Here is a 19,147-nt window from a genome sequence, read left to right as displayed (position 1 = left end):
ATTTGTCAGTTTCTTTTTGGTTGAAACGTAATAAAGAGAGACATTTTCACATTTTTTGCTTCGGTTTTTCGCGTTAATTGACAAGGTCTTCGTAAACAATACTTAGCTATAATCCATCAAATAAGTAAACTATCTATGTACACCTTACGTAAATAGCTCCAACTAGAGGTATTTTCCCAACAACTAAGGATTTGCCTTATCAGAAGATAAATCCACTTTTTTCTCTCGGAAGAAATGGGTTTATTTAAACAATGGATGCTATTTCATTGATCTAAAGAAGAAAAAACCCTGGTTCAAGGTACAAATAAGGAAATCCAGGCAGGACATTATAAACCGTTATTTCTTCAGAGTAGCAGAGGAACCATGTTGATCGTAGTGGCTATCTGTTTGTTGGTTTCGTATGCTTCCGCAGGTAAGTGTAGTCACACTGATTTTGCTATCTATTGCACTTTGACTTACTAACATATATTGTGCTTAAAGTGTCTGTGAGAGAGAAAGTAAAGTAAGTGAAAATTGTGTGTAGTAAATGTAGATGGTAGAGAAATATCACATCAACAGCGATGTAATTAGTTCTGTTGTTCATTTGCATTTTGCCTTCCATTTTTTCATATAGAAGCGGTTGAAAAATAGTAAGTAAAAGTCAGTTTTTCACTCTGCTCTGTGATGTGTCCCCTTTTTAAAGTTGGTTAATATAGTCATTCTTTTTTTCGTGACTGCAATTTTCACTTTTAAAATTACATTTTGGAGATACATGACAACTTCAGGACTGATCAGTTCAATACATTATTTTATATCATTTTTATTACCTGGTGATACGTGGGTCAGTCAAATATAAACTTCAGTTTCGTTCTAACTTTTTATTACATGAAAATATTGCGAAAATACACATGGATCATTTTCCTGTTATATTCCACTACAGTCAAGGCACTTTTGCCAACGGATTGGTAATATTTGAATACCCATGGCTTTAGAAAGATGGTGCTTGGTGCCGAAGCAAACTGCACGAGAAGTAGACGCTCCTCGTCGGTCTCGAAACGTTGACCTCCGAACGCTCCATTACGTTGTACCAGAGTGAGAGATCAGGGATATAGGGAGGATGTTCCAACGCACTCCACTGCATTTCCGCCATTTTTCCTTGAGTTAGTCTGCCATCAGACTTGTTTTTGGTTGCCATGCACGAGTCGTATTCTGTACGTGCTTACGTCCACTCAAACTTTTTATACCACTCAAACGCTTGGCTGTTTGATAATGTTCCATTATCGAACTGTTGCTTTAATCTTAGCAATATTTCACTCGGCTTTGCGCCTGCTTTGGCGAGAATTTTAAGAATAATACGTTGCGCAACTGAGACTGCTCGCTCACTCATAGAGCTTGCTACTGACTGAATGTTTCGATTTTGAACTGCACTGTATAGAACGAGTCTTAGACACACTTAACATTACTTCAAGCCCCGATTGGTCCTAAGTGGATACATTTGCTTTTTTCTGATTTTAAATTGAGGCGTTGCGGATACGAAGGACGAACTCAACAAACGAACATTGTGAGGGAAACGCGTTTCAAGTTTTCAGGCACAGTGCGAACTCCACAAGAACGTGGTAAGAGTAGAGCGGAAAGTTTCCTGCGTGATTTCCAAAGTTTTTTGTTGAGTTTGCCCCGTGCCTCACAACTTGAAACACATTATCCTCAAAATGTACATTTGTTGAGTTCGCCCTTCGTATCCGCAATTAATGATTCCAATGTTAAAGGGTCGGGTCGACAGACCAGTACGACACTCTAGCAAAGCCAACGAATATCCTACAGTACATTGAAATTATCGCTAAAAATGTACATGTTATTGTAATCGCTAAAAGTTCCATCTGTACTCTCCTATTGGGTAAAGTCATTGATAGTCATATCATAAAGTTTATATGTGTATAAGGTCAGACCATAATGTGAGTACTTGAGACTTCTTATGACTCTTTTATAATACCGCAAATAATAGTTGCATTAATCCCGTGCAATTTCTGTTTTAACTATAGCCTGTCCCAGGATCATTTCCAGGGATGAATGGGGAGCTCGTCAACCGTACGGAACATACTACCACGAGGTCCCCGTGCCTTACGCAGTAATCCATCATAGCGACACCATTCCCTGCTTCAACCAATCAGCGTGCATAGAAATGGTGCAGTATTTGCAGAACCTCCACATGGACACTAATTTAATGACCGATATCGGGTACAGTTTTGTGGTGGGTGAAGACGGGAATATATACCAGGGGCGAGGATGGAACGTTGTGGGTTCGCATGCGACCGGATACAACTTTCACAGCCAGGGAATCTGCGTCATTGGCAATTTCACGGGTAAGTGAATGCATGTGTACCGAAACAGTGATATTGCATCGGCACTGGTCATTCTGAGGTCACAAGGCAAGAGCGTATTTATGACAGGATCCGAATTAAAATCATGATAAAGCAAGAAATAAATTTGTTTAAAACTATATGAATGATAAATTTTCAATAAAGCATTTGTAGTCACTAGAAATAAAAATGGGACACATAGATCCTGAAATACTTGCTTCCCTGCAAGGCCTTATGTGTGTTGCCTAACTCTACGGCGGTGGCAGAAGTTGCCATTGAAAATTTGCAATTAATTGTCTTTATTGTTTTATTGATTTGATTTGCTTTATTTTACTTACTTCGCCTTTTGTGCCACTTTTGGCTAATTTGCGAAGATGGGGATGATTGATGATATGATGAAATTAATGAATGGGCACTCACAAACATCCATGCCCAGGCCGGGATTCGAACCCGGGACACCTGGCATTGTAGCGCGATGTGCTAACCACTCCGCCACGGGGACCGCCAAATTTGTAATTAAGACACTTATTGCCTTAGTATTAAGCAACACACATAACGCCTTGTAGGCAGGAAAGCGATTATTTCAGGATCTACTGGTCTCATTTTTTTGCCGGTGACTGTACATTTGTGTTGTTTTATCTGTGTTGTTGAGGTACGTCAGCATGTTTCGCAGATGACTGTAAAATTTTCAGAGAAATTTCCTCTTTCAGTTACACTTATCCACTGCAGAATGATCTAGAAACATTTACTTCCTGGTGCCTGACATGGAACCTTACATTAAATCCTCAAAAATATACTACTCTCATTGTCTCAAAAATGAATATATTAAAGACATGTTCCAATAACAAAGTAGTATCTCTTCACAAAGACTTAGGTGCCTCCCCGATGGCGCAGTGCTAGCGTTGCCGCCTTGTATTCAAGGAGTCCCGGTTTCGATACCCGGTGGAGGCACATAGCAAGTCCAGTCCCGATTAGCTTTACTGTGCTTAAAGTGGACTTAAAACACTAAATCAATCAATCATTCACAAACACTTAGGCATTGTTTTCGACCAAAAGCTCACGTTTGAGGAACATATTACAGGCACCACAAAAAAGGTCATGTGTGTGTTAAGTTTACTGTATCGTTTCCGTGAAATCAGTGATATCTCAACCTTCACCTTGTCAAGTCATTCATTTCCTGAATAATAGAATATCGCTCCAGTCTTGTCCATGCTGTGTACCACTCTAGAATCCATTCCGTCCTTCGCTTTTTCCAAACTAGACTTCGTTACAGGGTTCTCTCGTTACGCGATGTTTTTACACCATATCTCTTGTCCTTTCTATAACTTACATATCAACGCCGTCTGCTGAATGATTTCAATTATCTCTACAAAATTGTTCATGACAAAATCCGTTGCAACACACTTCCTCAGGAATTCCACTTTCGAGTACGAATGCGCACAACACGTAATGCAAATCTATTTTACACAGAAAAAACACAAATTGGATATATAAAAAAGAACTCTCTTCTACGGACTTCCCACTCTATATAATGCCCTTCCATCAAGTGCTGATCATTGGCGCCGATTTTGGGCGGGAAGGCAGAAAGTGCCTTCCCACAATTTTTTCTTAAGTTGGTGCTGGTGCTGATACATTTTCCTTGGAGTTTGCTTTTCTGTCTTCCATCAGAACAAATGCTGGTAAATAATATCGATTACTTCTGTTGATCTTTTTTGTTATTTTCATTTTTTTTCATTGTTGATTTAAGTGTAAAATGGAAATTGTGCTGTACCTTAAATGTTCACTACAGAAGGGCGTATTTAAGGTGGGGGCTATGATTCTGGAACCCCCGAAATTTTAGGATGTATGAACTAGAGCCAACCCCCCCCCCCCCCCAGGTCCTAGTTCGTCCCCTCCCACCCCCTTTCGGAATAAAATCGTGCATAAACCATTGCCTACAGATTCTTGTAACGAAATTATTACAATAAGTCTATAATTTTGCTGCTCAAATTATCTCAGCGTTAGTAGAATTACGAAAGCTTTCTATCATTTCTTGATGACATTAAAGCCTCGAATGTTTATTTTGCAGAGGTCCTTCCAAATGAAGCAGCTTTCAGTGCAGTGAAGGCATTGATTGAGTGTGGCATAGAGCTGGGAAACATCACACCAACTTATGAACTGCTTGGGCACAGGCAAGCTATAGAATCTGAAACGTTGTGCCCTGGTGATATGTTCTACAACGAAATTGTCACCTGGCCGCACTATAACCCACATCCATGATTCATCAGAGAATGCAACCTCTTCTTGTATGCATGTAAAATACATATACATTTAAATAAAGTTTGCTTAGTTTCTAGTATGCGCTTTAGATACTCTATTTTGTTCATGTACAGGGTAATTCAAAATGATCCATCTGATTTCAAGTTACGATCGGATTTTTAGGTAAATAAATATTTTTTCTGCGAGTAGATATGACCTCGTAAGTGAGCTGCAAATTCCGATCATAGTAACTGGAGCCTATATATCAAATTTTATTTCACATAAAAAAACATATTTTCCAATTTTTTTATGTAAATACATATTTCTTAATATTCGCTCATAAATGCATAAAATGAATGTTTTGTCCCAAAAATTTCACATACAATTTCGTATCTACTTAAATTTTATCTTTTTAAGATTTCCCAGAAAAAAATCAAAAGTTTTTTTTTTTATATAGTCGCTGTATTTATTTTCTCATCTTAGAGAGGGAAAAATTTCTGCAAGACCTGGCAACAGTATCCAGTCTGGATGTAACGAATTGTCCATACTGAGAGGTAAAACGTAAGCTCAACGTTCAGTAGTGGACAGATTGTTCCACAGTATTTGCTTGGCGTGTTATTGCGTGGGAGAAGCACTAGTGTGTTTCGTTCGAAAGGTGCGAGTTTTCTGTAAGTGTGTGCGTGTTTGAAAATGCCGAAAGTGAAATCTGCACAAGTTATCGTTTGCAGCAATATGTTGCAGAATTCAAGAACACATTTACCACTGATGGAAAGCTACTCTTTTGTCAGCCCTGTGGAAAAGCCATAACAGCAGAACAGCGATCTCAGGTAACCCAACATGTGAATGGCAGTAAACATATTGCTGCAGCTGTGCGTGTGAAAAGCAAACAATCCCTTATTCGTGACCCCATCCCAAGTTCGTCCCAAGAACCATCCAAGTTTTCTCGTTATTGTGCGGATTTGTGTATGGCTTTTGTTTCTGCTGACATACCGCTTTATAAGGTGAATCATCCTCAGCTGCGAATTTTTTTAGGCAAATACACAAACATCGACACCCCAGATGAGTCTACTTTAAGGAAATGTTACCTCCCAAAGTGTTACGAAGCAACGATGCAGAAAATTCGTGATATCTGTGAGAATGAAAAAATCTGGGTCAGCATAGATGAAAGTACGGACTCAAGTGGTAGGAAAGTGGGAAATGTAGTTGTTGGGTTATTGAAAAATGATGAAACAATTTCAAGTAAATCTTTTCTTTTAACGTGCCAAGAACTGTGTGCCACAAATCATGTTACAATTGCTAGATTGTACAATGAAGCCATGCAGATATTGTGGCCAAGTGGGGTGAAGTTCGACAATGTTTTACTTTTGCTCACAGATGCTGCAGCATATATGAAGAAAGCAGCAGAAGGTCTTGCAGTCAGTTATCCTAAAATGACTCATGTTACGTGCATAGTTCATGGATTGCATAGGGTATAGCACATAAAAATGCATATTTTCCATGTTTAAGTACATAAAGTGTAAATATTTTCCATATTTTAAGCACATAAAAAATAAATATTTTTCTGATTTTTAGCACCTAAAAATCCGAGCCCTATACATCACCCACCTGAATGGTTAAAGGTTCTTGGTTCGATCCCACGAACCACAGAGTTCGTTACCCGTAACAATCTGTAGAATTGTTGAAATGTAAAGCACAAAGGAAATCTTATTGGAGATAAAAAGAAAATATTAAGTAGATGGGCAGAATATTTTAAAGAATTATTAGGTTTTGATGAAAATGAAAATGAGATATCAGAAGTAAGAAATGACCAACAATGGGATGAAGAGCAAGATTTGCCTGAACTAAAGGATGTCACAAAAGCCATACAAGGCTTTAATAATAACAAAGCACCAGGAGAAGATCAAATTACTGCTGAAATGCTCAAATATGGAGAACCAGAACTAAAGAAACAAATCTTTAAGCTTATTAAACAGATCTGGAAGAAAGCTGAAATGCCAAAGGAGTGGACAGTAGCAATAATATGTCCGATACACAAAAAGAATGACAAGACATGTTGTAAGAATTATAGGAGCATATCTGTCTTTAATGTGACATACAAAATATTTACAAAAATTCTGGCAAGAAGACTAGAACCATAGGTAGAAACACTGACAGGGGACTACCAGTCCGGATTTAGAAGTAATAGATCAACAATTGACCAAATCTTTGTATTAAGAATGATATTAGAGAAAGGTTTTGAACACAATATTAACATACATTAATTATATGTTGACTTTCAACAAGCATTTGACTGTATACAAAGAGACAAACTCTATAAGATAATGAGAGATATGGATATCCCAGAAAAATTAGTAAAATTAGAAATGACCTTAAGAAATTCGATATGCAAAATTAGAATACAAAACCAACTATCTGAAGAAATTCACATTGGAAAAGGACTACGACAAGGGGATAGCTTCTCCACACTGCTGTTTAACATAAGTTTGGAACATGTAATTAGAAAGATTGAAATAAATCCTGGAGGAACCATCTTAAATAGGACAATACAATACCTTGCATTTGCTGATGACGTTGCCTTACTAAGCAGAACATCAAAATCACTAGAAGATGCCCTGAAACAATTACAACAAGGTGGACATGAGATTGGACTGGAAATAAACCAGGATAAGACAAAATACATGATAACAACAAGAAACAAGATCAGGTATCAAACTATTAATGAGTTCGAAACACACAGTCAAAAGTTTGAGCGAGTTGGAAATTTCAAATATCTAGGTTCAACAATAACAGAAGATAATAATATTGCCGAAGAGGTAAAAACAAGAATAACAGGAGGCAACAGATGCTATCATGCATTTGGAAATGTTTTAAAATCCTTACAATTGAACCGAAAGCTGAAACTAAGACTGTATACAACCATAATGAGACCAATAGTGATGTATGGGTCGGAAACGTGGTGTCTGACAAGAAAGGAAGAAGAAAGGCTAGATATATGGGAGAGGAAGGTTTTACGTAAGATATATGGACCAATCAATGAACATGACATCTGGAGAATTAGGACAAACGAAGGACTAGCAACACTTTACCAGAACCCAAGTGTAACAAGTTAAATAAGATCCAAACGCCTTAGCTGGCTGGGGCATGTAGAAAGGATGCAACCAGACAGAGCAGTTCATAAGATCTACCAAAGGAAACAAGAAGGCAAGAGGAGTGTTGGCAGACCCAGGAAGAGATGGCTCGACCAGGCGGAAGAAGACCTTAAACGAGTGGGCATAAGAGGATGGAGAATTAGAGCGAAGATCCGAGATAAGTGGGCAGCTATCATTAAGGAGGCCAAGGCCCTGCTTGGGCTGTAGAGCCGTGGAGTAAGTAAGTAAGTATATATTTGACCTGACTCATTATATGAGTACTACTCATTCATATGTTACAATTCTTTGTATTTCTTCCTCTCTCTGGTACTGCAGTCAGTAGTGTGACGTAGATATAGGCGGCAACAGGTTTCCATAAACCTATTTTATGCTCGGATAGGATAATCAGGAATGTACATACATTTTAAAGTGGAATCCGAACCACACTGCTTGTACCCCTTGCAGGATGGAACCCAGAATCCAGTGGCGTAACAAAACCGTCAAGTCCCCGCCCGCAAGAAACAAATTCTTCCTAAAACGTTAAGTAATACTTTGAATGACTTGTTGGGGCTGCACTTACAAGTCGAACCTGCGCCTGTTAATTATCATCATTAATTACAATTTACTTCACTTTTATAGCCCTTCTTTCTTGATCTGGTTCGAAATAACATCTTAAGGTTTTAGTTTTAATTGGGCTGTATAATACCCTTCCGAAAATACAGGTGAAATATAGCTATGAACCGCTATGAACCAGCGTAACTGGTATATCAAAGGTACGTGTTACTAAGTCAGCAAGTGTATTAATTAATTTAATCAAATATGAAATGTACTGGATAATTTTCAACAGTTTATTTAACAAGTTTAATAAATGTTTTGCAACAATAATAAATAAATATATATATAAACTGGCATTGAATAATTACAATCAACTTGCATAATAATTTTTATATTACTTTTTTAAGCATCGTGAACATTCATGAAACAATGCTAATCAAATTGTTTCTAAATCATACTTGACTCTGCTGATTATTTTAAAGGCTATCATTATCAATCCACATTGTACTTTATTGCATAAGGCACTATCGGTGATTATTTCTGTTGATCCCCCCCCCACCCCAATTGTCTGAATTGACGATCACTTGGGTAAGAGTTCAACAAGTAAAATCAATATAATAATACTAATTCTACAAAAAACTAAATAAAAACAGTGTTCAGAAAATTATCTACTAAAGAAATTAAACCTTCACCACTACGTGCGAGTAATTCCAATCCCTTGTTGAACCCTTCCGTCCAAGGGCGCCGACTTTCCAAAATTTCTGTGGGTGCATATCAATGGCGGTTAGATCTGTAATTATCAAGTATTGTATACTTTAAACTACTTACATGCACAATGATTGCAAGAGGCAATGGTATTATCAACACGTTACTAAAAGAAAATACCACATTCATACAAATTAAAATGAAAAAATATTCATAAATGCAAATAATTTAAATTGTGTTGCAGAAAGAACTATGCAAGGATTTTGTTTGTGAACAGAAACTACAAAATGACTAACTTTATGTACCAAATAATAATAATGATAATCATGACATGTTAACTTTAAATATAAAACACATTCCTTCTTACGTCATTTGCACTTATGAATTTGTTCGCAATTTTTGTAATGTCAATATACTTCCATTGTTATTGTGGGGACTGCCTTTGACTTGGCCAGAGACAGGCAGGAAGGGGGGAATGTGTTGGTTGGTTGCCTTTGCACAAACACATTTGAAACAATTATGTTTTAGAGGTTAGAAATTTTAACTTCCATCTCAATGATTTAATTGCTTATTATTTTCTGATAATGGCAAGTGAGAAATATTTACTTTATTTTGTTTTTATCAAACTAAAAATCTTGTGGGTGCGCCGCACCCACAAGATTATTTATGTGGGTGCTCGAGCCCCGGAGCACCCACGTAGTCGGCGCGCATGCTTCCGTCACGTCGGGTGTCCGGTACGACAAGGAGCTAAACGTGTGCCAGCTGGAAGTGGAGTGAAGTAGATTCAGAATACTTACACTGATATCGGTAGACTGAGTGACGTAATACCTGCACTGTGCCATCTATCGGCCTTTGCATTAACCAAACGTTTCTTACTTTCAGCGAGAGAGGTCAAAATTCTACGCTTCTTGTGTATTCGAAAGAAAAAAAACTACGTACTTATTCTTCTTTACAGGAAGCGTACTTCCCGTCTATAGTGCTTCTGTGCTGCGAATGACGTTATTACTTCACTAACGCCAATACATCTTTCCCTTTCAGATTCAACACTAAGAAAATTGCGTTCGCCAAGTTTGGTCTGAGTCATACTGTTCGAGAAATACGTAGTTCTTTATAAGATTCAATTGTGATAAAGGTCGTTCTGTAGTCCCGTCTCGTGGGCAACGCTAGCTAAAGGTGGTGTTTCACCCACTTAAGGCATGGAGAGCTGAGATATTCCTGCACTTTGCCTCACCCCTAGGTTCATATATTTTCGTGGCATCCAGATATCCGAAATTTTTGCTAGTTCCGCTTGCCACCATAAAACGTTCGCATCCGAGCTTCTCAACCAATCTGATGGAAAGGACGATCACGAGTGTGTCCATCGCTGGGAGTGAACATTTCTAGAATTTGCAGGCAACATCATGTAGAGCGTGCAGAAACAATAGAATGTCTGCTGTTCCTGAGATCACATTAAAAGCCAATCTGTGTTTGTGTCCACAGTGGTCTTCTCTTAATCTGCACAGGTAGATACAACGATTCGAGGAAGCTCGAGCTTTATGAGGAAGTTTAGAGATAGTTTATTTCTTTTCCTCATCCACACGAAGGAACTGAAGCCAATTTTGGAGAGCATTCCTTTTCTCGCCCACACGCCTTCTAATTCTCTTTCTTCTTTTGCTGTTTTGAGGCTTGTGGTGCGATACATATCAAAAACCACGTCTACACGTCGAACTGACTTGAACTGTGATGTATGCCAGGCGTATCATCTATTACAAGCATATCTACTCGTACTTCAGGGTGGTAGGTACATTTCTTCTTTCAATTCCTCTAGACATGGCAACAAATCGGATATAGCTCCCAACCTGAATGAATTTACAGACAAAAGAGGCCAGTTGTCACTTGGCAAACAATATGCATAATCAAGATCAAGTTTTTATCATGCTTTACGGAGACGAGCTGTTCCTTTTCGCGCGATTTTGTTCTCACAAGAGGAAGACTGAAGGGAAAGTTGTTTTATTAAGAAAATTATCGAACGGCACTGTACGCATTAGGGATGGCCAAACGAATCCGGATCCGGGTCTGAAAGTTCCGGATCTGGATCCGGATCCGAAAGTTCCGGATCCGGATCCAAGAGTTTCGTATCTCAATCCCATTATAATATTACCACACCTTAAAAGGTATTATGATCTTCGATTACAAATAAATTTTTCATTAGTTAGTCCTACAAGAATTTTTTTCAAGTGTTGTTCCTAAAATACTTTGCTACGCATCGGCTAACACACTCGTGCACAAAAATAATCTTACTTGTTTAATATAAAATGTCAGTGGTGATTTTGTAAATGCCATTGAAACGAATATTTATTCATTCGAATGAATTGAAAATGAAAACACACATAAATGTGAGACATTCCATTCCAGGATGAAACCTTTAACACATATAACAAGATAGAAATGTTATACAAAAATTATACAATTGTTCTACAGTTACAGTTTTAAAAATTAAAATAAAACATTATAATATATGCAGTGTTATATAATTACAAAGTGTAAGACTAACAAGGGAAGCTAGCAATGTGTCCCCTTCCGATTTCTATGAAACGTGGCAGGTGTGGGGAGAAGAAATACGTGTTTTTTTGTTTCAGCTTAAAAACGGTTTTAGGGGGCAAAACCCCCTCAAATGTCAATATGAGGACAAATTGAAGTGGGGATCTGACACCTGTGTCCCCCTCCGATTTCCATGAAACTTGGCAGATTTATAGAGGAGCCCAAAGGAAGAAATACCTGTCTTTTTTGTTTCGGCTAAAAATCTGTTCTAGGGGGCAACCTCCCCTCAAATGTTAATATGAAGACAAATTGAAGTAGGGATCTGACCCCTGTGTTCCCCTCCGATTTCCATGAAACGTGGCAGGTGTATAGAAGGGCCCAAAGGAAGAAATACGTGTTTTTTTGTTTCAGCTAAAAACTGTTTTAGGGGGCAAAATCCCCTCAAATGTCAAGATGAGGACAAATTGAAGTAATGATCTGACCCCTGTGTCCCCCTCCGATTTTCATGAAACTTGGCAGGTGTATAGAGGGGCCCAAAGGAAGAAATACGTGTTTTTTTTTGTTTCGGCAAAAAAAACTGTTTTAGGGGGCGAAACCCGCCTCAATGTCAAGATGAGGACAAATTGACGTGGCGATCATCTGACCCCTGTGCCCCCCTCCGATTTCCACGAAATTTGGCATTTGTATAGAGAGGCCCTATGCCCTCTGTTTCTTCCTATGCCATATTTACGTGGTTTCTCGGTCAGATCCCCACTTCAATTTCTCCTCATCTTGACATTTGAGGGGGGGGGGCTCTATACACCTGCCAAGTTTCATGGAAATTGGAGGGGGAGACTTAGACCTCCCTTGTAAGTGTATTAATTAATTACAAATCGCGCACACGCACACACGCACTATATATATGTGTGTGTATGTATGTATATTATATATATATATATATATATATATATGTATATTAGCAGGTAACAATATGTTATAAACACATTCTAACTTTCCAAAGAACTTTCCCTAGTACGCATAAGACGCTCTTGGAAGAAATTACCGCATGGCTTCCGTCCAAGTTCCTGGATGTCTCTTACAGACTGAGCAACTGCTGCATCTGCTACTATTCGTGTGTGTGAAACAAGATATCGGTACCGCTATCAGAAAACGGATTTCGAAGTTCTCTCCTAGTCGCCACGTAGGATTTAACATGCTTCACAAAATATGCTTATTTGTTGGATTATTCTTGATGGTGGAGATTCTGCTCGTTTTTTTTTTTTTCAGTTCAGGGACCTAGATTGCAGCGAACAATTCTTCAACGACCCGAGCTATTTCTGGTCCAGTAAACATCCAACTATATTACGTCAAAGAAGTGTGGGGAGCAACGTCGCCCATAACGGTAGAGAAGGGAAGAAAGCGAGTGGGTGCAGCTAAGCAGTAGTAGCTGCAGCCTTGTTGTCGCCTCCTTGTAATCTCTTCCCCTCTCACATGTTGGTTGGTCGAACCCTCTCGAGTCACTAAACTCCGTATCAGCTAATTGTAGACCAGGCGAACGAGAACAAGTCTGCGCAAGTTGTGACGCGAGACGGCTCCACCAATGAACAGTGAGAGAAACGGGATTGTGTAATGGGTGACGGGAGTTTTCCCGTGTTTCTCCTTCGCTATGCAGCGTTGCAAACTTCTGAAAAGGATAATACCGAACGCACATGGCAAACGGACCGTATATTTGTCTCCAGGTCCGTAAGATTGGTTTTAGAATTTCTTAGGGAAATATTAGGGATAAAACTGCAAGAGCAAATTTTGACAAGCCGTGCATTTAGCGTACGGACTAAGGTCTGGGCCGTACATGCCATGAAATCTCCGTACATGTACGGTCAGGACCGTACGGTTGACAACGCTGCGCTTTCACCACTAGATTTTCCTCCTTCTCCTCTGCCGATATGCGCGACCCTGCTCTAAAGTTAGCTGGGACAGGGTATACTTGTGCAGAGGACTCGTTTTTGTTCTCTTGCTCCACAGACTCTTGGGACAGAGTAGAAGTAGTTGCGATCCGATCGCTCCTCTAGTTCCCTTAACTAAAGCATTGTTCTCCTCATGGGCTTTGACAAGAAAAGCCTCTCGGTTTTTTGCACTGCAAAATTTCCTTTATAGAGCGATCATAAACATAAAGAACCTTCGGCCAGAAGTCTTCTCGCATCTTCTCCTCCATCCATTCAACTCGGGCCATAAGGAAGTATTCTACCCCTTCTCTCCACGTGCGAGAGCTATGCACGTGACACACACACACACGGTTCTCCGTAGGTTCTTTTGCTTTTGATCCCACTATAAGAAATTCATCAAATACTCTTGGATTTTGTTCTTTCAAACTCCATCTCGTACGTGTAATGTGACAGCATGGGTTCCTTATGATGACCGAGGGCAAGAAATATGAATATTAAATTAGCCAAAGACTCCACGTACAGAAGTAAGTTGCATTCCTGGACAGATCGATCCCAGGTGAGAAAGCCTGTGCAGGAGGATCTACCGAAAAGCAAAGTGGGAACTCTCCTCTCCTCTTTTTCGCTCCAGGCTTCTAAGGTCTTGGGATCTTGATTGTTGTTCATCTTGTCTATGAAGGCTTCGTGCTGAAGTTGCCTGCGGAATCTGTGACTTGATGTGCACCAAGGTTCTATTCACAAGTGTAATGAATAAGTACGATGTTCCGCTGCTAGCCACTTGAGCTAGAGATAAACAAAACACCATCAAATCCACTCCTAACAATATGCCATGTATGTAACCACGTTAATTTCACTGGTTACGGTTTGCACTCTGTGTCGCTTTTAATGTTCTGCTTCCGAGAGTGTCGCGCCGCTTTTCTGCAAGGTGTGCCTCTTACGCCGTACTTGTTCGTTTGTCGGACTTCCAAGTCTGTGTGTGGATTAGGTTCTACCGACAGAAAACCAGAAAAATGGAAAATATACATACTCGTATTAAAAGTCTGTAAAATGAAGTTGTACATACACAATAATGTCGGTTCTGTCAATGTTTATTGTCATTTTCCCCAGAATAGTTACAATAATAAAACTTTCAACAAATATAATGTTCTCGATTTCAACATGATTCATAGCAGATGTAATTAATGCTATTACTAGAGAGTTCCTAGATTTGGTGCTGCCACATATTATTCTCATTGTGATATCATACAGGCGTTTAAAGTTCTCGATAGCAGGGGCGATTCCTCCAAGTAGGAAGTGAGGAACTTCCTACAGTTCATTTATACTTGCTTCCAGTTCTCTACTTTTTAGGAGTTTAACGCGCATTATAAAATTATGAGCGAAATGTACGAACAATTGCCTAGGTTAGCTACTGTCAAGAGTTGACTACTGTCGTTCGCTCCAGCAGCAGCCTAAAGACGATGGTCAAAGGCTTGCTGCCGCTCGCTTAGGAACATCGGCGGTCATCCTACAGACAGGTGGGTGAGACGTGGAAGGGGCAGTGAAGGGGGGGGGGGGGGGGCGAGGAGCCTCGTCAGAACTACCGCGAAAGGGATTAAGCACGAAAGTGAAAAAAAATTTGCGGTTAATTCGTTTCGCGCTTGTTCCTTTCGCGCTTATTCCCTCGCGTTTATTCCGTTCGCGGTTAAACTTTTCGCGCTTGTTCCTTCGCATTTATTCCGTTCGCGCTTGTTCCGTTTCGCTCTTATTCCTTTCGCGTTTAATCCTGTGTTACGTTTCGCGGTTGTGCTCTTTTGCGCTTAGTCCGTTTCGCGCTTAGTCCGTTTCGCGCTTAATCCCTTTCGCGGTTATTCCACTGCCCCGCCAAGGAACAAGCAATAATTTCCTCATCAGCGATGCCAACCCCAGGAAAATGGTACTAAACCAAGAACAGTTTGGTCTTTGTTGGCACTTAGCACCTTGCTTTTGGCATAATGGTAAAATCTAGCATAATCTGCAAACGCTAGTCCTTGGGAGAGTGAAATCGAATTCAAACGAATATGTTTTCAGGAAATAAAAATTAAATTATGTCCAAATCTAATTTCTACTTCACCAGCGGACATGTTTCCAACTAAAGGGAGTATGGCGATCCAGCGGAAAGCTTTTTTTACAACCATGCTACGATTCATCCTCTTATATTTTCTTCATCCTGCCCGATTTAGTTCGTAAGGAGATTTTATGGTAGGAAATCGGTAGAAAGTTAGGGGTAAACAATTTTCTCAAACATTTATAAGTTCTACGTTGAACCCATGTCGTTTATTGGACCATTTTAAACAATTTCCTAACTGTTAAAAATAAGTAACGCAAGTTCCAAACTCTGGAAAAGTAGATGCAGAATTACAGTTATCTGAAAAAATAAATAATTAATAATAAATCCTACCACAATTTAGAAGCATTTACTATAATTCCAGAGTTTAAGCAGCACTTTTTATTATCGTTAATCCACGCGACGATAGGGAGGGGGAAGAAAATCGAAATTCTTGCAAAATATGAAATATCTTCAATGTTATTGGCATAGTAGATGGTTCGTATATGCGTATGTAATAAATAAACGTAATTACTCAGGGGTACAAAAACTAATACAATATAGGTGGGTTTCGTGTGACGTTAGGATTCGTACCCCCGCCACGTTCGCGGCCAAGTTGTTTGTTTTCTGCAAGGAAATACCCACCGCGTAGCGTTCGTTACACCTGCGCCAACTGCACGTTTGTTGTTAGTACTGTGTAAAATGTCGGTAACATTGCATAAAATTAATGACAATGTTGTGCCATCTGGAAATAAGCGGTAATTTTCATGTGACAAGCTCTTTGCGCAGTCGATATAAAAAGATATGGAGAAAAAAGCGAAGTTTTGCGGTGTATATCCATATGAACTGGACGATAACGAAATGAATAGGGGCCTAAACCTTTGGCCAATTCTAATTCACGTGTGTTTATTTTAGGAATGTGACGAAGCTGAAAATTTACCGATGCCGATGACCTCACCGATAATTTTTGGAACCGATACTGATGCCGATATTTAACCGATTCCGATACATAAGATTATTAAACAGAAATGGGATGTTATTTTCTGCATGACAAAAATAAATTTGCTATGTACATTTCTATTGCATATCATATGTATATACATATATATTCTCAAGAGATGCGAATGTACATTTGCATCTACAAAAGATTATTTGAACCTAGAGATTTAACATTAGTACACAAGCAGTTCTTTGAAATGCAAAATGAATTCCTGTTCTGCCAGATTCAACTTCAGAAATACGAGATTTGGAAGCACTTCAGGAAGTAACCTACTTCTTCTCTTATCGCAAATCTATTCAGCAACACTGAACACTCAATCACTGAATACTGCTGCAGCAGGTATGCTCAAGTATTTTCTCAGCACTTGCTTCAGGTTTGAATACTCATTTTTGAATTTCCAATACAACAGCAATGTACTGTTTTATTTCCGATTTATAGTTAGGTTGATACTCTGAATGAGTGTTTGCAATAATTTTGTTACAAAAACTCTACAATAATGACAAATCATAACCACATTTTCAATAAATCTTACAAAACTAGAATATAAAACTTGTTAGAAGGTAAAACTCTAGTATAATCTGTACCGGTTTAAATTTCGGATTTTTGCCGATTCCGATACCGATGCCGATATCTCAATTTCTGCCGATTTTCATACATCTGTAATCGGCACATCCCTAGTTGGTGTTTTAAGTCCACTTAATGCACATTAAGGCTAATTGGGACTGGACCTACAGTTTAAAGCGGGATCCGAACCACTATGTATCTCCACCGGGTATCGAACCCGAGACCCCTTGATTACAAGGCGACGACGCTACTACTGCGTCATCGGGAAGCCAGTGGACATGAGTGTTCTTTGTGATTTCCCCTTAATCAATTTCATCATACCATACACAGCCTTGTCCCTTGTCTTCACGATTAGCCAAAACTGGCATAAAAGCGAAGTAAAATAAATAAATTAATCAATTTTGGATACTTTGATATATCATTAATATGCTTTAACCGAGCAGTGCCTTTTCTCTGACAGTACGCAAAGCTTTGAATGTTAGGCTCTCATTTTTATCCTCAAACTTATCGGAGGTATCAGCACCTTTCTGCCAAAAAAATACAAAGAAGCACTATTGCAAGTATGATTAAACACTCCAGTTCGATCCATTTGTTCTAAAAGTACAAACACACGGGAACTTACCCGAAAGGAAATGTTCACTACATAGGTACTCTGTAATGTTTGCTTTGTTCATTAATGTTGGCACGATTTATTGTCGTCAATCTTCTGATCAACAATTATCGAGTTCCGTGCCGTAAAGCGCACCTTCTGTTCTTGCTAGGAAAATTCGAAGATAAGCTTGCTACGTCCGTTTGGGTATGCCCCTTAGGTGCACTATTTATATTATTATACCACGGCTACAAATCTTCAGGGAAATAGGTTCTTATTTTAAGAATCCCAATCAGAAAACAGAAATAGCCAAAGGTTATGAGAAAAATGTGAGTCTATATTCTGAGAATCTTCACAGTTTACATAGATTATATATTCGAAGTAATATACAACATAAATTATATTCTTTCGGAATGGAATAAATTTAGCTTCTTCTTCCTTTTCTTCTATGTCCCTGGTCTTCTAAGAATATAACTTTTCTTCTATCTTGGAAGAATGTATCCGCATATATTTTCTTCTATCTTTGAGGAATATTTCATCAATCATATACATATTTCTTCTATTTAAATTTCTGCTCGCTTCCCTCTTTTCTTAGTCATCGAGAATTGAAGCAAAGCTCCAGTGGATTCAGGGGCGACAAATGGATATAGCGCCACCTCCTATGCCAAACCGAAAAGGGACAGCCCAAGATCGCTAAAGAAAAGCGCTACCTGTGGCCCAGTGCGTCTAAAGTAACTAGCGCAACCGTAGTGCTTTGGGACTTCTAATTTGACTATAGCGTTCCCAAGGACCAAACAACCAAAATCTGACGATATACTCCTCGCCAGAGGTAATCAAAAAACAAATTCGGTCGAAGGACTTTAATAAGACACAGTTTTGAACTAGCGTCTCAACATCTTAACTTTGCTGTACGTTTAACATATGAGTATATCCTTAACTATCGTTATTTCTATTTACATTTACGTTTCTTATACTTTATATACATTTTTATAATCGATATTAATATATTTCTAATTTGTTTTAATCAATATCAACATAAGCCAAGCGTCAGGTTAACCTTGCAGCAGGTTTTCGCATATGTAGATCCAAACGTGAGCGCAGAATATAGTTCCACTGAGACGGGTTCTATTCCGACACAACTGCATACTTGCAAGAAAACCGTTATTTAATTTGTAAAATACAGACAAAATAATACATCCATTAACAGGTGTGGACAGTGGCGGATTAAGCTTCCTCGCCGCCCCTAGGCACAAACTTAATGTGCGCCCTTCTCAAAAGAAAATTAGTAACTTATTTGCAGTATTTTTACAGGCTAATAAAAAAATTAGTGAACATACTGAAATAAAAAACAAAGGATAAAAATCAATAACAAACAATTCATTTTCTGTATGTGCTATACCTAAAATTATGTAATGTATTGAGAAATTAAATTTACCACTCACCACTTTTCGTGTGATGCTAGAATATTTGAGATGCTTTTCCAGTCTGAATGTTTGTCTTGCCCTTGAACAACCAGCATGATGCACAATAA

The 19,147-nt window shown here is 38.8% G+C and overlaps 1 protein-coding gene across 1 annotated transcript in view; it reads left to right on the top strand.

Moving 5' to 3' along the window:
- The first annotated feature begins 294 nt into the window (after nucleotides 1-294).
- LOC145986934 (peptidoglycan recognition protein 3-like) overlaps nucleotides 295-19,147 on the top strand; it is a 38,128-nt gene continuing 19,275 nt past the window's right edge. Inside the window, exons 1-3 of the mRNA XM_083121398.1 lie at nucleotides 295-412; nucleotides 2,019-2,339; nucleotides 4,405-4,589. Coding sequence (XP_082977524.1) covers nucleotides 364-412; nucleotides 2,019-2,339; nucleotides 4,405-4,589 — 555 coding nt within the window. The 5' untranslated portion in view covers nucleotides 295-363. The remainder of the gene's footprint in view (nucleotides 413-2,018; nucleotides 2,340-4,404; nucleotides 4,590-19,147) is intronic.

This window comes from Lepisma saccharinum, chromosome 4 (assembly GCF_977018435.1).
Source record: "Lepisma saccharinum chromosome 4, izLepSacc3.1, whole genome shotgun sequence".
Classification (NCBI taxonomy): Eukaryota; Metazoa; Arthropoda; class Insecta; order Zygentoma; family Lepismatidae; genus Lepisma; species Lepisma saccharinum.
This window is presented reverse-complemented; position numbering and strand designations above follow the sequence as displayed.